General features: G+C 34.7%; 2 protein-coding genes and 1 long non-coding RNA gene across 8 annotated transcripts; 1 reads left to right on the top strand and 2 right to left on the bottom strand.

The window, feature by feature from the left end:
* Positions 1–470: 470 nt before the first annotated feature.
* On the bottom strand, positions 471–6,731 carry LOC132176657 (uncharacterized). 5 transcript variants are annotated; one of them, XR_015911794.1, is made up of 6 exons: positions 6,629–6,731; positions 4,627–6,172; positions 2,042–2,268; positions 1,861–1,955; positions 868–1,758; positions 471–714 (listed from the first exon to the last, which is right to left on the bottom strand). It is a non-coding gene; the product is annotated as an uncharacterized LOC132176657 (long non-coding RNA). The 5 variants fall into 5 exon arrangements; XR_015911795.1 differs by lacking the exon at positions 4,627–6,172 and having other exon boundaries at positions 868–966; positions 1,059–1,758; XR_015911797.1 differs by lacking the exon at positions 4,627–6,172 and having other exon boundaries at positions 864–1,758.
* A 4,678-nt stretch (positions 6,732–11,409) lies between these two features.
* Positions 11,410–13,033, top strand: HBP1 (SOUL heme-binding family protein). Its single transcript, XM_059585242.2, has 2 exons — positions 11,410–11,744; positions 12,462–13,033. The coding sequence occupies exons 1-2, from the start codon at positions 11,485–11,487 to the stop codon at positions 12,883–12,885; spliced, it is 684 nt and encodes a 227-aa protein (XP_059441225.1). The 5' UTR covers positions 11,410–11,484; the 3' UTR covers positions 12,886–13,033.
* Positions 13,034–13,177: 144 nt separating this feature from the next.
* On the bottom strand, positions 13,178–23,837 carry UBP15 (ubiquitin-specific protease 15). 2 transcript variants are annotated; one of them, XM_059585241.2, is made up of 16 exons: positions 23,419–23,837; positions 22,861–22,928; positions 22,707–22,746; positions 22,149–22,577; positions 20,444–20,891; positions 19,895–20,366; positions 19,667–19,818; positions 19,470–19,558; positions 18,893–18,978; positions 18,624–18,786; positions 18,291–18,414; positions 18,030–18,187; positions 17,847–17,931; positions 16,760–16,972; positions 14,604–14,665; positions 13,178–14,043 (listed from the first exon to the last, which is right to left on the bottom strand). In XM_059585241.2, the coding sequence occupies exons 4-16, from the start codon at positions 22,433–22,435 to the stop codon at positions 13,521–13,523; spliced, it is 2,862 nt and encodes a 953-aa protein (XP_059441224.2). In that variant the 5' UTR covers positions 22,436–22,577; positions 22,707–22,746; positions 22,861–22,928; positions 23,419–23,837; the 3' UTR covers positions 13,178–13,520. The 2 variants fall into 2 exon arrangements, with proteins under 2 accessions (XP_059441224.2, XP_088370702.1); XM_088514576.1 differs by having other exon boundaries at positions 19,667–19,815.
* Between the last annotated feature and the right edge of the window lie 3,468 nt (positions 23,838–27,305).

Genomic DNA, 27,305 nt, shown 5'->3' with positions numbered 1-27,305 from the left:
ACACCTTTAGTGACGGGTGAATTTTAGTGACATGGGGTCAAGAATCAATAATAATGTCGTTTACTGTTCACATGACATTAAATGAAAAGTGATGTTTGAATAGTAAAACGACACTTTCCATTTAATGCCGTTTTGAGGCTAAACGACACTAAACTTAGTGTTGTTTAGCCTCAAAATGACATTAAAATAGTAAATGGGGAAAAAAATTTATATATTATTATAATTTTTTTTATGTTGCAAAACCTGATATACAAAATTCAAAACATTCATACATACAACACCTGCTATACAATCTCAACTCTATACAAATATATAATCTTTAAGTTCCAAATTAAACTCCCCAACTCATAACAATATATAACTCAAGTCCAAAACTCATAATCTCAATATCAAAACTCACGTCCAACTCAAGTTCAAACACAAGTCTAAACAATTACATAAAATTGTACCGTATGAACACTCATAGTTAATAATGCAAACTTCAATCACTTTCAAAGTCGTAATCATGCATCCACACATTTAATAGAATAAAATACGTTGTCACAATCATTATGTTTGATACAATTCTAACGTCCATACAAATACATAACTTAAAATAGAGAAGTAATGAAAGAAATTGTCGCGTTGTTTCATTAGCAATAACATACCATTACAAAAAAACCATTCGGCCTTACAAACCCCAATCTGACTTCAACAACGTCACTTAACGATGAACTGCAAATGATAAGAAAGAAAAGTAATATCTTAAATTAAATAAGGGTAAAGCTATTAACTAAGCCAAATAAATTTAAAATGATTTATGTGAATAAGATCGAGCTTAAAAAACATGTCACTATGTTAAAGTACGAGAGGAGGATCTATACATACGTTGTGATCCACAAGAATTATGTGAAGCCTGACGCATGGGATCGCCTACTACATCAGTTGCAGCTTCTTCTTGAGACCTTAATGGCTGATCACCTACATCTATGTCGTTACAAATGTATTACGCAAATTTAGTTCAGAAATACGTACAATGTGCAAGTAGCATTTCCTATCATGAAAATGTAAACGCATACTTTGTGGTTATAGAGACGTAACCAATATAAAACCGATGATCCCGACCTCACACGACTGGGAGACTCTGTCTGGCACAGAAAATGGGTTGCTCGTTCTTGTACTCGCCTTAACAGCTTCAAGCATCCGCCACATCACTGAAATCTTATCCTGTTGTGCGGCCATCTGTTGTTGTTGTGCGGCCATCTGTTGTTGTAGTACGGCCATCTATTGTTCTTGTGCCAGAATCCGTTCTTGATGTGCACCCACCTGCGCCATCAATACACCAATTTGCAGTAGTAGTATAGGATCCAGTGAGGGTGGTGCCGATGACCAAGAGGAGCGACAGTTGGATCTGACTGGTAGAGGCCCAGGTCCTGTTCCTCAGACACAGCCGAAGTATTCTGGCCTCCCCATCGCGCACACGTCATCTTCTTACCATCGTATCGATCCATGTGTCGATACCGAGGTTGTTGTAGTGTCCTGTGGCATCAGCTCCTTCATCATGTCCTATAGAATATTAAATGTGTTAAACACCTACTAATTGTCTCGTTTAAGACTTAGCATATTTCAATATGGTAAATACAATAACACAAATTAAATCCTTAAGTTGAGCACAAACAATTTTTTCCTGGGTCTCACATTGACGGCGGTGCCATCCTTTTTCGTGTGCGTTACCTTGAAAACGACGGCTCGGGTTGGTGCTACCCCTGTGTTTCTCTCCTACAAAAACAAACATAAACAAAGTTAATTACAAATATTAATAACTTAATATATATATATATATATATATATATATATATATATTAAGTATTTGAAAACAACATAAGCTTTTTGGCAACTCTGGCATAGCTCTTCAACTCAGAGGTGGGTGGAAATGTGTGCAGCTTTCGTATTTGCCTGTTATTTTCTGCCCTATCCTACACAATTTATAGTATTAATATGTGAGTATATAGTTTGTTCTTCTAGGACATACAATATAATACGTGACAGAGAGAAGAGCTACCTTATTTTTCGGCGTCAACCATGTGTTGATGCTGCATTCAATGTCCTTAGCGTCGAATTGTTCGATGATTGGCACCGTCTAAATAATGCTTTCACGGGTATCACCTTCCTTAATTTTAAGAGATCTTTTGACCCGATGCTTGAAAACTTTTCTCTTTTTACCAAAGTTCATGAAGGCTACCCGTCTAATCTCATCAATCGGTAGATTAGGCGGGATGTAGAATTATTCTACAAACAATGAAGACAAATAAATTAATAAAGAGGTCTCGTAACGGTCCAAACAATTTAATAAAATTAAAAAAAATTTAAAAAAAAAAAGTAATAACTTGCAGCAAATACATACCATCAGTATGGTCCAAATATCTTCCTTATTCTGCATTGGTATCAATACCAATGTAGAATTACTTATAAAACAGTATTTGGGCGACCCATACGTTTTTCAAGTAAGCTGTTATTACTTATCACCACAATAACCAACAATGGCTTATTAGCCCAGTGAGACTAGAGCGGAATGAGTATAGTATGTAGCCTTACTCATAAACAGTAATTTAAAGTAATGTAATGCTACATAATACACCTCTATCCCACTCCCATCCTTACCACGGTTTAGTTCAATGTACTTCAAATGCACTAACATAAACTAACTAGAAATTTCCCGTTCAATGATTACAACAGGTCATTCACTAAATAATAACTTATATGTTATAGCCCTATTAGAAAAAACATTCAACTTTTATACTAGTTATGAACTCTATTTTACAATTATAAAGAATATGTGGTTTAGATAATTTATACAAGGGTTATTCTCAATATTTCATAATCACATACAACATTACCTGAGAATATTAATGCATTTCATGAATCATAACTATCCATATACAATATTATCATTCTCTAAAAAAAAAAAAAAAACCGACTCTATTTCAATAAATGTCAAATTCAAGATCCCAAAGACCAGCAGCATAACTTCCTTTTGCACCTCTGACCAATACATCCACAAAAATCCAGAACACCAATCACATCAATTGCCGTCTTTGTGCCACTTCAATATCCTCTTCAACATCACGTTAAAAGCTTTTTAAGCCAAAGGAGAAGTTACATCACGTGATGGTGGTAAATCTAGTTGCTTCCCATCTGCGGCGGCCGTTGTGGAGCCAAAGATACATTCAAGAAGATTGGCACCAAAGAAGATTATGATTTTAATATGGTCAAACAAACACGAATTCTTTCATCTTCCCTGAACAGCATATTTATTTAATCTCTCTCCATTTCATTCATAAAAGACAGCGTAATCTGGACTACAATGCATATAATTTTAAAGAACAGTATTCCAACATCAAAGATGTAAGAGGTATGGTATTCAAAGAGAACTTGATCAGTTAAAAAGTAGACGAGAATAAACCAGATGAAAACACAGACATCTCATTTAGTTTCTGAATTCAAAATTTAGGCCCATGAGCACACAAGATGGAGATTGTAGTCTTGGGTTCAAGATTGTTAAATTACCAGTTGTCTCAAAAGCTAAGTTGATAGGAAGAAGTAAATTTAATCACTTAACCATTACTTTAACACTTTCCCTCACATGTGAGTTCAAACTCCCTTTTTAATAGGTGAGGCCCAATACGTGGAATATTTAATTTAAATGGGGTGAATTGACAGAATCAAGGATCTATCCTAAGACCTTTGGCTCTGATACCATGTTAAATCACCAGTTGTCTTAAAAGATTAAGCTGATAGGAAAAGATAAATTTAGCCACTTAACCATTACTTTAACAAAAACCCACAATGTGCATTTGTAACTTAAACAGAAGCCAACTCTGAAATAGTTCAAGCTAGCTGACTAGAATTGAAAATAGACTTAAAACAGAAGCACTCTGTCATTAAAACTTTTGTTTTATTTTTTTTTTTTTTTAAAAAAAATCTATAATTCCAAGCGTAGACAAATTCAAGTTTCCATTAATCCTAATCTAAATGTCTAATCTTGAAATGTCTTCGTTGAATGATGAGCACCATTTTAGCATAAACCCTGTTATAAATGCTGTGATGGTGATCCAAAGCAGCTAGTGGCACAAATCCCACCAAAATGGTCAAGGAACTACATAGGGTGTGTTTGGCAATGGACTTGCATAAGCCCCAATTTTTTGAAAAACATTCAACTCACAACATTTCAAAACTTCTATTTACTTTATATGACATCAATCACATCCAATCAAAAAGTCACTACACAAGTCCATTGCCAAACACACCCATAACATTGGTGAAGATGCTTCCTATGTAAAATCGTATTGCTCAATATTAGGAGCACCTCTTCACTAACATTACAATTAGCGACTAAGACATTAATTGTGCATAATCTTTGAGGGTGACCTGCTAGTACTCTTTCCAAAAGAAACAAAGGAATATATATAAGAGAAAAGAAATAGTAGAACCCCAACAAACTGCATGTATTATCACTCTACTTGAGTATACTAAGTTCTTTCCAATTTATGACTGCATCAGACTTACACTGTAGGTCCAAGCATATCGACAATGAGAACATCCAAGTCAAATAAAATATGACCACATTTGAACATATCTTGGACTTACTTGGCTCCATCAAGTTTCACATATCATCTAGAGGTAAAGCATTGTGAATGCAGCCACTTAAATGCAAGCACAAATACAGGCATCTAAGACAGTGCCCTGCATTTTGATAAGAACTCCACTTCCTCATAGCTAATTAAAAACAAAGATAATCAAAACACCATATTTGCTAGCATGCAACATCACAGCCTAGTAAAAATTTATAGAGACATAGGCCTAGCAAGCATTAAACTCGATATCCATTTGAGCTAGCACCAAACTAAGTGGACATAACTTAAAAATTTAAAGACGTTAAAATATAATAAGATGCACATTAAAAATGAATATCAAGCCAAAAAAAAAAAAGTTTCTTTCACGTGCCTTCACACCCGCCACCCCCAAAAGAATGATATACACTTAGTTGAGCATAATTATGTCAATGTAACCATAACAATAAATGAATTAATTTTTTAGTTAACATAAACCTTAAATAAAGCAAACAGCTATCATGTTCAATAAATTCGAACCCAAAATCCAAATTGTTTACCCTACCTATAAATACCTTGTTTTGCACATTTTTTCAGTGAGAGAGGTTATTGAGAGAAAACATGAAAATCCTGAAGAGAGAGAAAGCCCAAACCTTCCTAGAGCTTAAACTTTCCTAGTTCTCTCCTCGTTACCAAACCACCATGAATCCCTAATCCTTATGTAAGTGTCGGTGTTTCGCTTATGAGCTCATCAAAGCAGTTGAAGTTCAAGAAAGCAAACGAGTTCATTCGTTGCAAGTCGCTGTAGAAGAAGGCTAGTGTTTTGAAGCCGCTTTGTAACGGAAATTGAGTGTCTCACTCATGGAATTACAAACCGTACTTTGAGTCAACAAAGGTTTTTGTAAATACTTTAAACACGTTATAATAATTTTCTTCTATAGTAGAATTTGTTGGTGCTGTGTGCCTCCAGAGTGGTTTTTCTTTCCAAGAGTTCTTCAAAAGTTCACTTCGTAAACAAAAATCCCTGTGCATTATCTATTTATTTCCTGCTCTTATATTGTTAATTTTTGTTGATTGATATTGCTTGGTGTACTCGCATCAACTATTTTCAATTGGTAAAATTTGCCTTAGAATACCTATTCACCCCCCTCTAGGTGTGTTAGTTGGGTCTAAACCATTTTCAAATGCAAAAATAAAATTAAAATTAAAACTAAAAAGATTAGAGAATCCAACAAAACTCAATAATGAAGATTCTACTGCATATGATGAAGCTAAAACCTATTTGATAAACTGCACCCTCTTATTGTCATAGAAATCTATATTATATCATTGCATACATACCATTTGAAACATTTTTGAGGTCAAGTTACAAGTGAAACAAGTTTAGTCAGTTTCTCCAATTTTACAACATTGACTAAAATGAATAAAAATATGGCAAGGAAGACACTCAGATGAGTAAGGGAACAACATCTCCAGCCACATAACCACCAGCAGTAGTAAACTGGGCAGTTATTAGACCAGGATCTGCCACTTGGTTTCTTCATCGTTCGCCATTCACAGGATGATGTAAAAGCAACGGCCGGCTAAAGGGAAAAGCAGCAACCAATTATTACCGGAAAAAATTCATGCTTTCATATACAAAACATAACTTGGAGACTGCAAATTGAGTCCTAGATGAAAAATAACATAGTATTAAACATATGACATCATTCAATGCACATTAGATACTAAAACCAACACTCCAATCTAAGCCCTATAGAAGCAAACATCCAATGCATCAGTTTCCCATTCTGGAAATTGGGATTCATGATGTATGTGAGATTTGGATATAAACAACAGTGATCAAGAATGCAGTACGAGAATTGATTTAAGCTTCATGTTTGGTCGGCAGTCGCATATATATGATATATGTATTCAGAATCCATGACAGGGATAGTCTCTCCTACCCATTATCGAACCCTCAAAAAAATAAAGGCGCAACCTTGAAAAGCAATTGTAGGATTTCCAGATAACAGGGGAAACATACAAACAGAAATTACCTGAAATTTTCTCGCTAAGCCAACTGCAGAGTGAGACGAGAAGAAGAGTAGATGACTTGCCACTCTTCAGTGATACAGTATTGAACCCTCGATGTGAAATGTCGATGCCTATGTTCCACATCAATGATTTTATAATCTAGGAAAAATTACTGGAACTCCCATAAAATTGATAACGTTTTTTAATTCAAATGTTAAAGTTTTAATTTTTGTGATTCACTTTTCAAAGTTTTAAATTTTTGCAATTTGACCAATTATATCAAAAGCTTCATATATTGCCCCTAATTTTTATTTTTTAAATTTTTATAAAAAATCAGGGTGGCTATGCCGTCTGACCATTTATGCACCCTCAAATTTATTTTTTTTCTTAATAAAAATAAAAATTATGGGCAATATGAAAATTTTGGGATAATATTGGTCGAATTGAAAAAAATTGAAACTTTGTGGGGTGGATTGCAAAAATTAAAACTTTAGTATTCGAATTGAAAAATACTTTCAACTTTGGGGGTAAACTGTAATTTTCCCTATAATCTAACTATATTTTTCAATTATCTACAAAAAAAAAAAAAAAAAAAAAAAAAAAAAACACTATATTTTTCAATTAAAAAATGATTTTCATTTCAACCCATTTTAAATATAGGCTAAAAAATATTATTACCTAAGAACCTGTTTGGGATTGCGTTTGAAAAATAGTGTTTTTAAGTCAAAAAGCGTTGACTTAAAAACGTTTAGGGCCTTTTTAGACCCTTAAAAACGTTTTTAATTTTTTTTACCAAATAACTACTTTTTTCTTAAAACGGACTTTCTAAGTATTAAACACACTTTTAAGCTCCTTAAACACAATTCCAAACAGGCCCTAAATCTACCAATATTTTGTGGTTTCTTTTCCATTTTGTGTGTTCTTTAATATTTTCTCTACGTGAATGCTTTTACATAAACATAATATGATAGATTGTTAAGTTTTGAGAGAATTTAGACGCTTTTAAATTCGTTGAAGAGAACCTAAAACTTTCAAACATAAAGTTTGGATTAATTTTCTGATTGCTTTATTCATAATATAATGGCCTTTAAATAGACAAACTATTACAATATTTTATAGAGTTGAGTCATTAGCTCTTATTTGAATATAAACTATGGCTGAGTCATCAAGACTCTTACATAGAAATAAATAAAGACAACATCAAATAAAAATAAACACAATAAAATATTATATGGTATCATATATTTTAATATATTTTACTATTAATAATTATTCTACATAAAACTCCATTTTCGTAACATTCATTTTCCCTTGAAGAGGACCTTGTTCTCAAGGTCCAAAATCCCGTACTTCAAATAATCTTGCACTTGGAATCTAATCTGCATATTAGTAACATATAACAAAAATTATAAATAATAAAAATATTAGTAGACCAAGTGGCCTTTTTCCTGTCTATTTTTTTTATCTTGCTAGCCTCCACTACGTTTGACCTACGACCAAAACTACGATTTTTTTATTTTTTATTTTTATTTTTTCGTTTTCTGCTCCAAACAAAGGAAACAAATTTCCTTTTCTTCTTTCTCATTTTTGCCACAAACAAGCTTTGGTTGGGATGTGATGCAGAACGATCGTCATGGCGGGGCAGATTGGTGGGAAATGATTGGATAAGAGCTACGTTGTGAGTCTTCAACTAGCGCGGTGGTGCTTTGGATTTGTGACGGTGGCAACGGTGAATCTGTTTGAGCAACGTTAGCTTGTGGATCTGCGGTTGGGGCTGGGGAAATATGGCTTCCGGCTTGGGATGAAAGTGGTAGTTGTGCATGGCTGGGATTGAAAAAGATTGGATTTTTTATTTTTTCTGTCTGGTGGTAGTAAGGTGTTATGTTTGAATTGTTGGTGTTGACTGAACTGGGTGGTGAGATTGGGTTGTGGGTTGCTGCCTTTTTCTGATCCGTTGGCACGATTGGATGGTGACGGAATTCTTTTTTTTGTGCATCCAACCCTTTCACTTTGAGAAGGTTGTTGATTTTTGCTTGTTGATGAGCGAGATCACACACCTCCTCCTGGATTTGCTGATGAAAGAAGAAAATTACCGTTCACTGGAGTTGCTGACTAAGGAAGAGTATCACCTCCCACTGGAGTTGCTGATGAAAGAAGAGTATCACCTCCACCTAGGTTTGCTGATCATGAACAAGGATTTGGTGTAGGCATTATCCTACCTCTAGCATGGGGTATGTCACTCAGAACCTTAACAGATGATCTAACAGTTCCTACATTGTCCATAAGAGGGCTTGCAACAAGGATTCGCAATTCAGATCGGATAGCTAGTATTTGTAGTAGTGTTCCCATAAAAAACATTGGCCCAATACACATTGACCTAACTGAAGATAAATGTCCAACTGAAACTGCTGCAAGAAGAGGGCTATTAACTAGGTGGTGCAAATTTAGAAACTGCAAGAAGAGGTCCATTAACTAGGGGTGGTGCAACTTCTTTAGGAGTTGCAAGAAGAGGTCCATTAACTAGAATACCAAAATTTTCCTTAAGGGGCAAATTGTTTAAAGCAATTTGTGCAGGCCTAATGTGGCGTTCCACATTGTCTAAATAAGAAGATGGAGATGTGCTTATATGTATACTTACACCCTTCATGACATCAACACATTTTAAAGTCGTGACAGTCATGATCTCTTAAGAATTATGAAGTTAAGTGAGCTTACGCGAGAGTAGTACTAAGATTAGTAATCTTCTGGGAAGTTTGGTTCAGAAAAGTTAAAAGGGGATAATATTATATGTCAATAGGGTGATATGTTACACCTAACCTCCCTCAAAGCCATCATCTCTCTTGTTCTTATTTTTTGTTTATGTTTTAATTTTCTCTTATTTTAGCTTGATACTAATCAAGAAGCGTAGGTTCTTATCAATATCTTGATTCCAACTCTAAGCATAATAACAGCCTAATATTTTACACTCGAGTGCCTTTTGTCGTCTTATTTGGTAATGCTTGTAATGTAGAAGTCTCGAATTGATTGACAACATTTTTTAGAGGGTGATTTCTGGGTTTTTTTTTTTTTTTTTTTTTTTTTGAAAAAATATTCTAATGTGATATAGAGATAAAAATAATTTAAGTATTTTGTAATTAAAATAAGGAGAAACTCCACAAAAAATTTTTTGAGCTTTCACGCATTTTGAAATCATCTCTCAATTTAGTGTATTTAACTTTTAATTTTTTGTAATGTGCCACTCCTTTATGAGTTTTCATTAAATCTTGTCAAAATTCTCAAAATATCTCATTTATTAAAAAAATTTGCAAAGATTCAGGTACTTTTGCAAATTTCATTAAATCCTGACCAACGCCTGAATCTTTGTAATTTTTTATTGTATTTTCTATCATAAAAAAATATGGTTATTTTAAAAATTTTGACAAGATTTAATGAAAAATCCTAACGAATAGGTGACATTATAAAAAATTTGGAGCTCGATTCACTAAATTGAGAGTTTTTGAAATTTGGGAATAATTGTAGAAGTGATAAAATTTCCTTAATTTTCCCTTAAGGAAAATTTGTGAAGTCCTAAAGAAGTCTTTCCAATCTAGATTGGAGGTGAGATGTGCATGTTATGTTTTTTTTTTTTTTTGACATATCCACCCAAGGGAAGGGGATGAGGGATTCGAACTAGTGACCTCCGCTTCATAAGGCGTAATTCACAGCCGATTGAGCTAGCTCTTGGAGATAAAGTTAAAATAAATTTTATTAAAAAAACATGTGCATCTCACATGTTATTAAAAAAAAAAAAAAAAAAAAAAAAAATATCACTTTTATAAATTAAATTAAAGAAAATTTTCTTCAAAAACCCAGCTTGATGAAAAACTTTGTCCTAAAAAGCGTTATCAAAGCATACCAAAATTTGTGAAGTCTTTCCCTTGTCGTGGGATGGAAGGTCCAATGGGTGGACCAATCGGGAATCGGTGCTTAAATTGAGATGGTGTTTCGGCCAAGTGTTCTCATACGAGTCTCTTGAAATCGTTCACAAAATGCCACTAGAAGTTCCTAGAACCACAAAAGTGCCACTCTCTGCCCAGATGCTAGGACCTTAGCCACCAAAAGAAAATTATTTAAACCAAAAAAAAAAAAAAAAAAAAGACACTTTTCTGCAGGACCGAGTGAATTTTCAATTTTAGATATTCATATTAGAAGAAGGTCCTTTTTAGCTCCTAATATATTTTTGGAAAAACTATACATACCCTTCCAAGTAAAAGAGTTTTACAATGAAATTTACAACGTCGATATCTCATGTGTCAATTCCTTTTAAATTTTATTCACATTCTTAGGGTTAAAGGTTAAATCAAATATAATGAAAAGAAACGTCTCTTATACTCTTATAAAATATATAAAAATATAAATTTACACTTAATTAAAAAAAATAAAAAGGTTAAAACAAAAAACAAAATTTCCCATGGGTCACCTACGAATCTCGAGTTCTTTTTCTCTAAAAAAAATTAAAAAATAATTACGGGGGTGTTTTAGGTATTTTGACATCCCTATTAGGATTTAATAGAAAATTCTAACCGGTAAATAGATTAAACTAGCAATATTGTAAATTTTGATAATTCAAAATTACAATTGCAAACTCATTGCTATGACAAAAAGGTAAGTGAAGTTTCTTTGATGGATCATCCTGATTGATAGTGATAGATGGCATCGTAAGATGGGAGTAGAATATTATAGACAAAAGATATGAAGTCCTCTGGATTGATTACATTCACACGTATCATCCACAGAGATCACTTGCTTCTCAATTAACGAGTGGATGTAAACCATCTATATATATATATATATAATCCCCACCATTCATTTCATCTGATCCTTGATCCCCACCTCCCCCATGCCTGGTTTCACCATGTTCAAGCTTTCAGTACTTCTCCTGAGCCTCCTCTCAAACTCACAGCTGGGTGAGTGGCCAGAAGCCAGTAAAAGCTTGGGGATAACTCCACCATCATGCACCAGCATCGAGTGCCCCAGCTATGACGTGGTTCACCTTGGCAACGGCTATGAAATTCGCCGCTACAATTCCACGGTGTGGGCGTCAACCTCCCCCATTCAGGATATTTCTCTCGTTGAAGCTACCAGAACTGGCTTCTTGCAGTAAGATTATTTCCCTTCTTCTACATTCTTGGCTCACATGTATGCTTGTAAACGAGACAACTCGCTCGTAACAGCACGAGTACTCTAATTCGGTTCGTTTAATAAATGAGCCGATCATGAACACAAAATTAGGCTCGATTATTCTTATAAATTCGGTTCAGCTCATATAAGCTTGTATAAACTCGTATAACTTCATTTTTATTTCGTAATTATAACATTTTATAATAAATATAGTTTGAATTATTGTTATTGTGAATCCTGATATCGATATATGTGTATATATGAGTATGTTTGTATGTATGTGTGCATAATGAATTTAAATAGATATTATAAAATATGCATTCAAACTCAAGATTTGATTATTTAACATTCGTGTTAGTTTGTTTAATTAACTTCAATGACAAAATTTAAACAATGATTAATTAATTAATAATTAGTACGGGTTTGCAAAAAATAAAAAATAAACATTCATGATATTTATTTTAATGAATGAATAAGTTAGTTGAGTAGATCGTGAATAAGTTCAAGTTTGTTCGAAAAATAAATATGCCAAGATTGAACAAATTATCTAACTCGTTAATAAGCTTGAGTTCAGCTCGTATTAGAAATAAAATTAAATAAACAAAGATTAAATATTTAATACTAGACTCGACTTGTCTCGCCATGATTGCAGTCATTGTAGCATGGTTACCTACTAATATTTCTGTCTTTGTGCAGGTTATTTGACTATATTCAAGGAAAGAACGATTATGGAGAACAGATTGAGATGACTGCCCCGGTGATCAGTGAAGTCTCACCAAGTGACGGACCTTTATGTGAATCCTCATTTGTGGTCAGCTTTTACGTACCAAAACTAAACCAAGCAGACCCACCTCCGGCGAAGGGACTTGCTGTCCAAAGATGGAAACCCACATATGCAGCAGTGAGAGAATTCGGTGGATTTGTGGCCGACTCTGATGTCGGAGTGGAAGCTGCTGCCTTGCAAGCCAGCCTTGCTGGCACCGTTTGGTCTGCCGCCATCGAGAAAAGCCGTGGAGCTGACAACAAATCAACCTACACTGTCGCGCAGTACAATTCTCCGTTTGAATTCGACAGCAGGGTGAATGAAATATGGATGCTGTTTAACATCAAAGATGAATGACATTCATTTGAAGAGTTGTAGTCTTATATACATGTAGAGAGAACTTCTAGGGTGAATATCTGAACTTCTCTGTATTGAAAAACCCGATCACCATTGGTGTCCAAGTGCTTCCTATTGTCTTGAATAAAGTATAACCACTTTTTTATGATATTGGCTCTGAAATTCTGTTTTCAATCACATGCTCTGTTCAATGATAAATGCATGTCTTCCAAAAGGAATTTAACTACCATTGAAGCAGAAGTATGATGTTTCTGGCAGTAAAAAACTAACATGGAAACAGATGGATGATTGGTGAATTGCTAACACTATAATACATTAAACAACAACGTCAATGCCAACAAGAATTTCTCTTCCTTGTTATTTTAATATAATCACATGCCTCAATCAAGAAAGTAAATGAAAAACAAAAATTTTGGGCATGATTTCTTCCTAGCTAACTTACTACTTCAGTAAGTGTTAATTCCCACCGACTAGAGTTTGCAATGACTAGAAGTTCGATCAAGACCATCTATTGGGTTACTCCCATACTTTACAAATGTTCTGCAATTACTGTCAGAAGAGAAAACGCTTGAAGGATCAGTGAGCTGTTTCGAAAACTCCGGTTTCTGTACTTTGTCAAGAGGTAGGGTTGACGGCTATGAGTTCAAAATATGCCCCTTCTGCTCAGAAAGAAATCCAGTATGTGGTCTACTACTTGAAAATTTTCTACAAGAAGCAGAATATCTGGAGTATTCTGGAGCGTATAAGGTGTTGAAGATTGATGAGATTGAATCTATATTGCATGTATCAGCATAATCTACAGTACTGAAAGAGTCTCTAGTACTCTCAGTTGTGAAGGAAGCCTCATCTGAACTTGTAAAAAGGGACCAATCACTTGATGTAGCATCAGAGAATTCCATGCAGATGGGCTCGTCGTATACTTCCATGGGTGGCAGGACATTCCTGCTTGCACTCCTGATAGAAGTATTGTTGGTAGAACTGGAAGCAATATCTGGTCTTGTATCTGTTGAAGGCTCTAAACCAGCATATTGGCTGCTGGGTCTACTTTGTACAGGCCTCGAAGGCTTCGAAGCTTTTGCAATGCAGTTCCTTGCAGACTCGGGAACTTGCTGCTGGAAGGCTTTATCAGTGTATGACCTTTGAGGGCGGGGGCAAGACCTAAAATATATCATAACACTTTCAAATCATACAGGAAATGCAAAATAATAATAATAATAAGACAAGACAAATTACAGGGTAGAGATCCACTGATATCAAGTTAAGGACACTTCGATGAGCGACAAAATATGTTTGATAATAGTTTTGAAAAGTTTTTTTTGATGGGATTCACATTTGATAAGTGTTTTTTGTTTTGAATTGCTTGTCAGTAGTTTTGAGAAAAGTGTGCTTTTGGTTTTTGAGAAGAGAAAACTGTTTTCAAAACTGTTACCAAACGAGGCCCGGGCTCTAACACATCTGTCTATATGACATAGTAACAAATTCATAAAAGGACTAATCTAATCAGATTCTCTCTAGCAATGCCCAAACAAAGTATCTAAATCACTTCAGTTTGGATAATCGTTGATTCCTCTTTCTTTGAAATGATAAAGATTCAGAGGGTTAATTTAGACAAACAAACAGTTGTGCAAAAATGGCAACAGTAAACCTAACACATGAGGAAGGAAAGAAAAGGACAAAAAATAAATTGGGGACTTATAGCCCCAAAGTAAATGTCTTACCTCGTGTAAAATAAGATATATGCTCCTTCAGACATCACTTGGCTCATTGGCACTGGCTGAACCTGTTGATGAAGCATGTCAATGCATCAGAACAAGAAATTAGGAAAATTACAAGAAATAGCAAGAACAAAAATACGAATTCCAGCATTTTCCTTTTCAACCATAAATAACTGCAGTGAGAGGAAGCATGTCAAGCGTAAAGGAGACTAAGAAGCAGGAACGCCAGTCATGACCGTTCTTTCTTTCTGTTCTGCTTATATGAATAAGAGCTAGAACAGCTTCAAGTGAATCATATAATTCACATTTATAAACACATGCATAAGCCAAGTCATGGACACAATTTTGTATGTCAATTCACCAATTCATAATGGCATAAATGATAATGATACAGAAATGTAACATACAGAACAATAAAATTTAGCTATCTCAACAAGGGCTCTCATGCAGCAGCTTGGCATCACATAACCATAAAATCATCTAAGGCACATGCCTTCTATAATGTCAATTTATATGCAATTAATCCTTACAAAGAACATTAATTGAACAATTTTACTAGATAAATTTTATAATGATTATGAAACAATACATAATATAGGCATAGACTTCAACTAAATGAAGCCTATCTTACTTGCCACTGCATTTAGTGGATTGAGCAAAACTTCATGGTAACTCATCAACACAACAGATTGGGTCATCTAGACAAGCATTTTAAGTATTAGTAGATACTATCAATTATGCATCATCAGATTATAAGTAGTATGCGTTTTTTGCATTTAAAAATTATCAACTGCAATACAAGAATCCTTAATTTCTATTCTGGGTTAAATTGCTACTAGTAGGTGTCTAGAGTACTCAGAATGGCACTGGAAAATCTTTAAACCCAGGTTGTTTGATGATTCTCTCTTCCAATGCTTTCACATTTAGACACAACTTAAAATGTTGTCACCTTGAAAATCTTTAGGACTTAAAGCTATGCCAATGATAAGAGTTTGGGGCTTGCAGCTTTTTCCATTTGTATTTTGAGTATGTGCACGTGCATGTGTGTGTGCGCGTGTTTGAGGGGGGGAGGGTCAGGTATTAGTGAGTGTTTGTGATATACAGTACACCACTCTTTTTTTCAAACTTAAGCTCTTGGACTTTTGGTTCACCAACATGCTTATGTGCAGACCAGGAGATAACATTCAATGACATAAACAAAAGGAATTTCATATTCATGCTCTAATTATTTGCTTGAAAAGGTATCCCTGATATTCAAGCACCAATTCTAATGTGCAGCACTTTGGAGCGCAAATCAGATTTAGATTTACTTTGACTTTCTATCAAAGCTTATGTTTCGTAGAGGAAACAAAGTAAACCTTTTTAAGGTACTTGATCAAGCAAAATCCCAAATTTCTCAAAAGAACAAGGAAGCCAAAAGCAATTTTGATTGATGATAAAATAAGTTAAAATGTCCTATTACATCATAGCCCTTAATTAAATCTAATCCTAACCATACATGTCAGCTTAATAAGAATACATGAAAAGACCAAAACACCCTTAGGAACCCTAGTTATTCTAGAAGAAATAAAACTTCTAAATAACTGCCAGACTGCCACGTACAATACCGTCACTACCATACCCGTGAAGAGTACCACTGCTGCAGTATTATGAATAGTAACTTTTTTTAACAAAAAATATTGTCCTCCATTACAATATTAGTGTGGGAAAATCATACACTAGAGGGAGTAATTAAATCTTCTAATAAAATCCTTACAATACAAGCAATGTTTGTGAGAATGTATTTCAAAACTCAATTCTCCTAGTAACTCTACTTTCTCCTCACTTTCATTTAAATCGGAGAAAAAAAAAAAAAACCCAAACAACCAGACTAGTTTATATTAAGAAGAAAAAATAATAGTAAGAAGAAAAAATCATCTATATGAAACAATGATCTATTGACCTTTCCATTTTGTAATGAACAGGAGAGGCAAAACATCATGCAAAAAAAACACACGCCTTTAGCAACATTGCCCAAATGAACCATCAAAAAACATCTTTCAAGTAGGCATATATCCACAACAAAAAATAAAAATAAAAAAGTGAAAATAAAAAAGAAATCAAATGTGAAAGACCTAGTCACTATAAACTATGCACTAATATATCAAATGAGAGTTTACCTCAGTGTCATCTATTCTGAACCAATTTCCATTCAAATCTTTCACGTATGACACATAATGTCCAGAGAAAGAAGCATTCAGTGAGTCCAAATGCACCACAACAGCATAGAGCATGTAAAGTGGTGGCATGTCTCCGGTCCCAGTCATAAATGGAATCATATCCAACATGTCAGGAAAAGTGATCCATTTATTTATTTTCCCATATCTTCCCTCCTGATGAAGAAAAACCAAAGATTCCACCAGGTACATCACAAGTATATGATAGGGTATAAGCATATACATATCTATCAGAAAATATGCCAAACCAAGAAATCATTGAGTTCGTAAAACCTCAAGGCATCCTATGACTAGAGATTTGAATATCATTTCAAGTGTAGATTCGAACAAACAAGAGAAATAGTTGCTATGTATTAACTCATGTGTTTGCTATTTTGCTTATGGCTAAATTATCTATTAAGTTTGTTATTAACATTAGCAACTTAAGTTGTTACAAAGCAATTTGTAAACCACTAGTAGACAATCAAAGCAAGACTTACATCTCTTCAACCAATGTCTAATGTCTAAATGGCTTTTTGATGCAGGAGGATAGCAGTTGAGTTGTCAAATACTAAATTAATAGCGTTGGAATATCTAAATATAAAACATTTGCACAAAAATTGAAAGAATCGTGCATAATATTCGGGGATTATTTTTAAAGTAATATCTTTTACTTTCTCTACAAGTATTTTTCTTGGAAAGCACTCAAACTTAGACTATATAAAGGCAGGTATGTATTATTTTTTAATTCAGTTTTACAGTATCAATAAAATTTCAGTCTTTTAGAATTATTCGTTGTTTGATTCTTTAGGGCAACTAAGGTCTTTCTCTTCTCTATTCATTATTTTCTCTCTTTCCAAGTTCCCTTTTCAGTCTTCAATTCTTAATTGTTGCAGCTATCAGACTCTATCAAAACAATCCTAGTTCTGCACAGCATCCGTATCAATGTAATGCATAGTGGTACCTAAAGGAAAAAAAAAAAACACTCACACACACACACGCATACTAACATATAGGAGGACCCCCATCTCAGTGTAATCCATAGTGGTACCTGAAATCTCTTCAAGACAATTGTTAGGATGTTTGGAGCCTCATGTATGCCCAATTGCTTCCTGGCTCGAACGTATGTAGCACACCTATTTATCCAAAATAAATGAAAAGATGGTATGCTATATGAGTTGAAACTATAAAAATTTAAACTTTTATAGCACATGGGTCATACTAATCATCAAACCTTGCACATCTGTACATGTTCTCTCCATCCAAATCTTCTGCAGTCGTAAATTGAGTCAAGGCATCCTCCAATGACTCCACCCAACCAAATATCTCTAATGTGAGATCCATAATGTTTTCATAACGTTCTGACTCATGATGACAAATCGTACACTTGACCTAGTGACATTCATATTAACTTGTGGGTTAAAAAAATTGAATAAAGATTGTTCACAACCAAGTCAAATACAAAAGTTCGAAGGAGAAAATGAGCAATAAACACCTTTGATCTAAGACGCCCCCCAAAAATATGTTGTATGAAAGTTGTTTCTTGCAATATAGGATCAACCTTTGTCTCACCACCTAGTCCCTCCAAGCATATAGATTGCATTGATGCAATAAGAAGCCTAGATAAAACAGCATTATATTATATGCCACAATTAAACATAAAAGAGTCTTTCTTTAATCCAAATTTGGATATTTGGATTTGGCGCTGTCATTTTCAGCTTCATATATGTAAGGAAATGGATGCAAGAAAGAGAAGAAAAACCAGTGTCACCAAGAATTAAATTAATAATAATAATAATAATAATAATAATAATGAATCTTGACAGACCTTAGAAATTCATGCGCATCTTCCTGACTTCCATCACCAATTTGGCAATTAATACTTCGGATATGAAAAAGTATTCTGCTAGGAGACAGAGGGCCCCCACTTTCTCTTAGCATCATCACATGTTGCTCTAGTTCACACATGAGACACCTACCTTTCTTGCAACCTAACATGAATTTAATAACCCAAATAAATAAGATACATTTTAAAACAAAATAAAGTTCAAACAATTGACAATCTAACAAAGAAAATAAACGAGAAGACTTAAGTACATGCTCTTGAATGTGATCTGCGAAGCAAATAGATTATGAGAGGCTTTGTGCAGGTTAAACACTGCAAGACAGCATTAGCATAGCAACTGCAAAACAAAAACTACAATAAATAAAGATTTGCATACAAGATTCTTAAGAGAAAAAAAAAAAAAAATGAAGCATAAGTTCCGATAAATCCTTTAATGTCTTAAACATTTTTCGAATAAAAAATGTTTGAAACATAGCCTTTCTACCAATGGATACCCTGAGTTGATCAACTGACTATTTGCAAACACCCAAATACATAACCTGCTTCTTTTTATGTATTTCATCTGCCTTGAATATTTTGTGTGTATTTAATAAATTCTAAAGAGTGTAGCCAAAAAGAAAACAAAAGCAGGAAACCAGTAACACGTTAAATACAACAATTGCCTATAAAATAAATTAAATTTTTGCTTAATTTTATCAATGAAAGCAAACAATAAGACAAGAATCTCTATTCCTTATCTTTTTTGTTTACGTCTATTTTACTTCTGAATTACATATGCCAATCAAATAGTCTTCACTTCCTTTAGAAATTAAACTGCAGTAGTAATACCTGTTACCGCAATTTAAAAGGCCCCTGGGTGATAAGTCAAAGACTTCACACTGAAAGAACTCTACAAATTCTTCATAAGGAAAGAGCATCTGATACAGCACAATAGCAGATCATATGTGAGAGCTTCTATTTACAACTTAGGACAGAAGAAGCATCACAATCAAATCGTGTAGGGCTATAATTAACTGGAAATTGACCTTTGATTTTTTGTGTCTTTTGCCAGGAATTACTGGGGCCCCTTGTCCGGTAAGTTTTATGGACTTTCTTAGACCCACCATCTTCTTGATTCCCACCTTCACATCCACATTGCCTTCCTGTGCAGCAACAGTATCATTCTTTCTAGCAACTTCTGCAACATTAACTCATAATTAGAGGCACAATAAAGTGCAAGGTACATGAGAAATAAAAAGTAAAAAGTGAGTTACCACTCTGACTTGATGGATTGGAAATTTGTCCTTTCTTCTCTATCCCTGAGCAACATTGCTCTCCAGAAACTTGCATTGCTGATTTTGGCAATTTAGAAATCTTGGTCCGGAGAGAATGTGACCCACCTTTAGCTTTTATACTTCCATTATTTGCGGTCATTTCAGAAGAGCAGCTGAAATTTACTGTGTTGACCTTAGTAGTATTTTCCCATTCAAGTAAATCTCCGCCGTACTTATCCCATTCCATCCCAATTTCATGTGCATCTGTTCCATTTCTTGCCCTATGTGATGACTTTAAGAATCTACAACTGTTTCTTGGTTCAACTATAGTCCCATGTTGGCTTTTATACTTATCACTCCCATGCATTGTACTTGAAGCAGCTTGTCCATGAATATTCACATTAGAGCAAATGACACTGGGGTTTCTTGGAGTTTCTAATTCTGACACAACAGAATCACTGTTTCTTGACGGCTGCCGAATAGAAATTATATCATGATCGGAGAAAGACAACTGCTAAAAGTAAAATAACAAATTTCAAAGATACTGACCTTATGCCTTATCAAGACCTCCTTTGATGAGATAAAATTAGAAGTTGAATGGGTAGTACTACTTTTGGAGGTTTCTTCATAAGCGTCAATTACATCTTTATCCTCTCTTCTCAACACTTCGCTGTGGGATTTACGGGAAACCCACTTGTCCATAGTTTTTCTCTCCAGGATGGGGATTTGAGAGGTACCAACTGCAGAACAATCACCAGCAGCAGAGACACCAATGCTTACTGAAGGATAAGTTATATCATCAGTAGGAGCTTTATCCCTCTGATTAATATTGTAACCAAGGAACTGTGACTTCATGCTCTCATTAAGTAAAACCCTCCCATGAATGGATTCTTCAACTGAGAGACTCTTAGGAGAAGAGCTAGAGCTGTTAGTTTCCAATTGCTGGCACTCTCGCTTGTGAGCTTTCCTCCAGTGGATAATTTGACACTTTCCAGAACTTCAAAGAAGTTATCAGTTCAAAATGAGAAACTTTTAAAGAGTCCGATTCATACTCTACTACAAGTTAATACTTTATTAGAATAGATTAGACATATATCTCACAAGCATTCTTCGTCTCTCTTTTTTCTGTACTTTCTTATGATATTAAGGATTTAAAAAAATATATATTAAAAAATATGACAATCAATTAGTTTGTTGCCTTCCACATACAGTCAGCATGTTGCTTCCTGTCAAAAGTTTAAAGTGCACACTACCCAGAAGTGATGGTATCGGAAAAGAAAGAGAGAGGCTATCATACAATCAACACAACTATCTTTCTCTTTCCAAAAGCTCATTTTTCTATCTTACTTCATGCAAATAAGTAATTATTTCATTATTAATTTTATTATAAGTACTAGAATATCAAGTTTTGAAAATTACTTGTTTAACACCCAGCCTCATATTGAGAAGATGAGTAGCCCACATAAATTAAGTGGTTTATAAAGACACTTATGGTTGTCAAGTCCTACATTACTTATTTACTAGGTGAAACTGGACTTTATAAGTGATTATAGCGAAGCTCCAAATAAACTAGTCTTTTTGGGCTGATAACGCAAATGTAGCTAGCAGTTTCTCCGAGTTGTTACAACAAGACTCTTAACCATAGTGGTACATCTATGTCACAAAAATAATCTCAAGAATTCAAGTAAAAAGTTTAAGACTTCAAACTAAATCCAAAATGACTCATAGAAGTAACCATTCAGATATATAAGATTCATATACAGATTTCAATTGCCAAGTTGGATAGGTTCCATAGGTCACTTCAGGGCATGACTTCCAAGCTCATATTCTCCAATATCCCTATGCAGAGGTATATACAAAACTAAATAGAGCGAAAAGCCAGCGCGTACGCACACAAGAGAGAGGGAGAGAGAGAGAGAGAGAGAGTGCTTCTATCCACTGACCAAAGAGACAGTTCTGCGTCAGAGTTAGGGAGATTAGCATACATGTCGTATGAGGGGAAGTTGCAAGGCAAAGTTCATCAAGAACTGGAAATCATCACCGTCCACGATCAGAGAATTTTTAATTTCTTTCATAAGTGAACTAAAATTTCTAACAAATCAAATCTTAGGATGGAAGGTTTTTGGAGAACTATTCTTATTGAAAATACACTTCCTAATTTGTTTACATTGTTCAGATTCCTATAATGGAAAAGTAAGAACATAGTAATAGAGAAAACAAGTAGCTGCAATCATAAACAAGGAATAAAACATACCAATATCTAATAGATTTGCATCTGGAGCATCGGGTTGTAGCTGGAGCAAAGCACCTCGCACATGCATGATGTCCAATCTTTGAAGAAGCTATAAGAGGAATAGCATTAGCAACAGCCATCGTTTCTGCTCTAAGAGCTTCTTCAGCAGCCACTTGAGCAAGCAAACTTATCCTCTCTCTCTTCTTTGTAGCCTCACTCCATTTTCCAAGTAAGATGTAAGCAACCAAAGGGAGCACAACCAAGACAAGAAACAATGCAGGTATATCAGCTTGCCTTGGCTCAAGCATGTCACCACCAGCATACTCATGTCCAATATTCTCTTAAAATCACTACCTCCAAGATAGCCTTGTAAAGCTACATAAGTTTTGTAATTAACATCCGGTGTCAGCAACATCAATTGCAAGATGAATCATGATCCGCCATCCAAACCTATCAAGTTCAAAATCAGAAAATAAAGACTGCAACATTTTTCTTTTAGTACACAAAATAATTATTCAGATTAAAACGAAACAAACTATTTCAAATTCTTAGTTTGTAATCCGTTCAGCAGTAATTTACCTTAAACAAAGAGAAGCTGTGCTCTTGATCTCTTTCCAGACTTGAAATGCAATGACGGAAAAAAATAAATTATATATCCACAATTGCATGATATGCAAGATTAGTAATAAAAACAATTAAAACATAAAAAGAAATATGGCTAGTAGCACTGTACCATTGAGTTGATTGAAGCAAATCCGGTTTCTTGTTTCCTCCAAAGAACCAAATAAATATATTGTGCCTCTGTTCAATATGGAGAAATCAGAACACCAATGACATGAAAGAACCCACCAGCAAACTATAAGTTAATGATTACACTTTGAGACTTTATCCAGAAAGATGGCATTTTCAAACTCATTTCCGGATCTACTGCTGTTTTGGCCACATATGAGCCACTCCAGAGATAGCAGGGGTGAACCTTTATACCCCTTTTTGAGGGCATAGAGTTGTTTATAGGATCATGTCACCTGGGTACAATCCACTTCAAGGAAATATAGCCTCTTTTCCTTTTCTTTTTCTTTTTTTTTTCTTTTTTATTAAGTTTGAAATGCAATTAGAGATACCCAAAAGCCTAGCTTCACATCTTGGTTAATCATTCACAACAGACTCAGGATTAAAGAAAAAGACAGCATATTACAGAGGTGGGTTACAATGGAGAAGCGCCATCGAAAGCAAAGAACATTTATTTTACCATTGGGTTTTCTCAAGGAGTTTAGAAGCTTGGTGTGCTCACCTTTATCTCATACGGACCCAAAGCAACTCCCAGAAATCGTAATGTCAGTGCCGGAAGCGAAGAGCCTCTGATTCAAAAGCTACTGAACGAAAACGGCGTCGGCGAACGAGCAACGGCAACGGCAACGGGGTCGAGTGAAAAATAGAATGGCTGGAGAAGAGGCCAGAGGGGGAAAGAGACTGTTGAAGCCTTGGTGAATGGTGATGATGTCAACAGGTGAAGTCACGACTTCATAGTGCTTTTCAGCATTCACGTCTACTGTGAAATCGCGACTTCTAAGCTCGAGTCTATTTGATACAGTGTATGTCCGTGACAGTGAAATCGGGTGTATAAGCCTCGCTTTCGCTGTAGGGGTCGGATCTGGCAAACAACAGGTAGATAGCGAAATAAGGGGAGGAGACTGATCCGTTGATCCATGTGCACCTTCATTTTACAATTATACCCTTGTTAGCTTAGGAGTTGGGGTCATGGTGTAATTTCACCGTCGATCATGGACCCCATCTGTAACCTAAAAAGCTAGAAAGAATCTAATGATTTATAATTTATTGGGATAAATGTAAAATCAGGCTCTTGCTTAAATTACAAAGCAATCCCTATTATATCAAAATAAATATAAAAGTCCTTAGGATATGCTAAAAAACAATTTAGTCACTCAAATTAATTTTTGTTAAAATATTTGATGGATTCCGTTAAGTGTCACATCAACGTCAATAAAAAGATGACATGTGTCGCTCTTAATTTATATATATATATATATATATATATATATATATATAACTTTAAAAACTATTTAAAAAAAAAATTGATAAAATTAAAGGGTTAGGTAGCTTAGAAAAAACAATTGATGAACAGCCCAGTATACGTTGTGACCTTTGCATGTAGAGTAGCTGTTCACACTTGCACCTAGTGTGGAAAAACCAATGTTTCACCTCATTTGAAGCAGCTTTGCTGGTTTACCCAAATGCCCTTGTAATTGTGTTTCTCACCTCTTTTCTACGCATCCGTTTAATTGTCCAAGGATTGTTCTATGTTATTTTTGTTCTTCACTCTCACGCCTCCTTCTTTTTCACTGAGCCTCATCCTCTTTAACGACCCACTGCAACCACAGTTGGACGCTCACGCCTTCTTCTTTCTCAGTGACCCAGTGACGGTGAAGAGCTGCAACCATGACTTTACTCACTAGAGCCCGAACTAAGGTAATGTTCTCTTCATTTTCAATTTTCCATGTTTCGGTCGTATCATTTCAAAGCTTTTCATGTTGTAGATTTCTGCCAAAAACCTTAGATACTTTTGAGCATATGAAGTTGTGGAAACCCTTCTCCGAAGATTTGTTCATATTTTTTACAGCATCTGACGGTTCTGACTTAGTTTAGTTCATTACAATTGAGTGTGATCATATTGATTGTAAATACTAGCAAGTAGGGAGATATTTGTTTGGCATTTCCGACTATTCTGAATGAACAGTTCAAGGGTTCCAGTGTATATACCCAATATATATTTTTTCGGAATATATGTTTAAAGAATTATTTTAGAGATTCGAACTGAGATTTAGCAAGATGTGGAATAATGTGCTCAAATAAAGGATGAGCTTCAATTTATTTACTTATTTTTTTTATAAAAAAAAAATTATCATTAAATTTGTAAATTTATTTTCACAGTAAAAGAATAAGATTTCTTTTATTGCTTGAAAGTATGGTGGGAAACCTTAGAAAATGATACACTGGGATAAATGAAAGCTTTCATGATAATAAAAAAAAATAAAAAAAAATAAAAAAATAAAGAGAGCACTGGGCTAAAGGAAACACAATGGATAACATTTTACTGAAAGAAAAATCAAATGCCAATTGATTGTCTAAAACCTTATCTAAAGACTATCTTTACAAAAAATAAAAAATAAACAATCCTAAGGGCTAAATTGTGGTGCCACTTTAAACAAGATTTAGTCTTTTACTTTTTTTTTTTTTTTTTCCTTTTTTTTAAAAGAGCAACACTTTAAACTAAACCTGAGAACGAATAACGAATTTCACAAAAATAAAAAATATATTTCACTTTTTTTTTTTTTTTTTTTGAAAGGGCACCACTTTAAATTAAACTTGGGAACGGATTTCACAAAATAAAAAGGTTAAGTGCTAACTGATATATATATATATAAAACTCTAGTTCAATTTGCCAAACAATAAAATTGAGCTTTGAGGTTTGACTTGTTGAAGTGCGAATAGGGTTTCTTTTATTGGTTAAAAAGATGGTGGGAAGCCTTAGAAAATGAAGTTAGAATCATTAAATCAAATACATCAATTCTTTGTCTCCATTTGGTATATAGATCAGCCAAAAACTACCATAAGAACCACAAGGTTTATGCTGAATAATGTCCCTAATAGATTGCAGTCCTACTCTCCTTTTGTATAATTTTGGCGCATGAAAACATAAAGTGATTATTTGTGTTGTGACTAATATGATTATCGTTTATTTCACAGTAGGGTGGATATTCCTTAAGAACATGTGACTCCGAACCCAAAAAGGTTCATTGATTATTCTAATTAAATCAAACTCATCATTTAATTACACTTGTTCGTGTTTAAAATTTTGTTAATGTGTTCTTCTTGTTATGTAAAGTCGTCATATCATTTTTGTATATATTAACTCTCAATTACATTCATATATAAGATCTTATTGTTGGGATCTATATGCTTCATATGTTTATGCATAATGCTAATAGTCAATTTGTCACACGTTATCTTCCCAAATCATAAATGTCATTTTTTTCCACTCCACGCTAGTCCATCTGTAAGCATGTTGTTTCTACCCACGCTCCCCTCCCCCACCCATTGGCCGGGTCAACAGTGTTACAAAATGGGAAGAAGAACACGAGGACCGATTGATTGACATTCTGAGAGAATTCCTTGAAGAAGGTACGGCCACCATATGGTCAAAAATTGATTCCTCACATTGCCCAAAGGCTAAACAACCAACTTGATGATGGCACTCAGTACACGAATTACCAAGTTGGTGAGAAAATTTGTCACCTAAAAGAAGCGCATGCCCGTTACTCGGTCCTTAAAAGGGACAACATTGGTACTGGGTTTGATTGGAATGATGACCGTGGGACGCTCAATGCAACTCCGGAGCAATGTGAACACATTCGAACGGTAAGCCTTTACCTTTATTAGTAACATTTATTTATTGTTATGTTCTTTGACTTACTAAATTACGGTTGTGCTACTTTTTTTATTTTATTTTTCTTTTAAGAGGATCCAAAATTGAAAAAGTACTACAAATTTCCTACTGGCCCACCTTGAAACTACATGAAACTATGCTACATCTTTACGGGGTCCTCGCCACTAGAAACTACAAATATGCTAGCACTCAAACTCCGATCGTGATGATGACCATTGCGTAGATCTTAATCTCCCTCTAGCCATCATTAACCTGACTGAGGGCCCTAGTTGTCCTGCACGGAAGCCAAAAAGTAAATCAAAGGGTAAGAGGAAATGTGACATGGATTTGTAGTCCTCGCATTCTAGCATGCGTTCCACAAAGGGTAAAGAGGTTTTCACTCGGATTACTAGTGAATTTGATTCCATTAAGGATACAGTTATTCGGCAACTGAAAATCTGCGACAGTTCCCCATCAGCTGGGGACGGTAAGTCTGTCCGGCGCCCTTCCTCTCAAGGTTCTATTCAGCCATTATGAACATAGTTAATGTTCTTGATGACGAAATGTCACTGCCTCCTACTATATATGTGGAGATATGTAAAACCCTCAACAACCCACACTGGGCAACGATCATATTAAACATGAATGCCACAGGACGACATCAAGGGGTCTTGAATTTCATGCCCTCTAGCGATAATTGATAGAACAATTATCGTTTTATGTGATTTGTCTAT

The sequence above is a fragment of the Corylus avellana genome, chromosome 3 (assembly GCF_965113065.1).
Source record: "Corylus avellana chromosome 3, dhCorAvel1.hap1.2, whole genome shotgun sequence".
Taxonomy (NCBI): domain Eukaryota; kingdom Viridiplantae; phylum Streptophyta; class Magnoliopsida; order Fagales; family Betulaceae; genus Corylus; species Corylus avellana.
This window is presented reverse-complemented; position numbering and strand designations above follow the sequence as displayed.

Excerpts from the sequence above, each read along its gene's own strand:
- HBP1 (XM_059585242.2), top strand. The coding sequence starts at position 11,485 with ATGCCTGGTTTCACCATGTTCAAGCTTTCAGTACTTCTCCTGAGCCTC. Across the intron at positions 11,745-12,461 it reads ACCAGAACTGGCTTCTTGCA|GTTATTTGACTATATTCAAG; the intron begins GTAAGATTATTT and ends GTCTTTGTGCAG.
- UBP15 (XM_059585241.2), bottom strand. The coding sequence starts at position 22,435 with ATGCTTGAGCCAAGGCAAGCTGATATACCTGCATTGTTTCTTGTCTTG. Across the intron at positions 19,819-19,894 it reads CAATCCATCAAGTCAGAGTG|AAGTTGCTAGAAAGAATGAT; the intron begins GTAACTCACTTT and ends TTAATGTTGCAG. Across the intron at positions 14,666-16,759 it reads TCAGAATAGATGACACTGAG|GTTCAGCCAGTGCCAATGAG; the intron begins GTAAACTCTCAT and ends CTTCATCAACAG.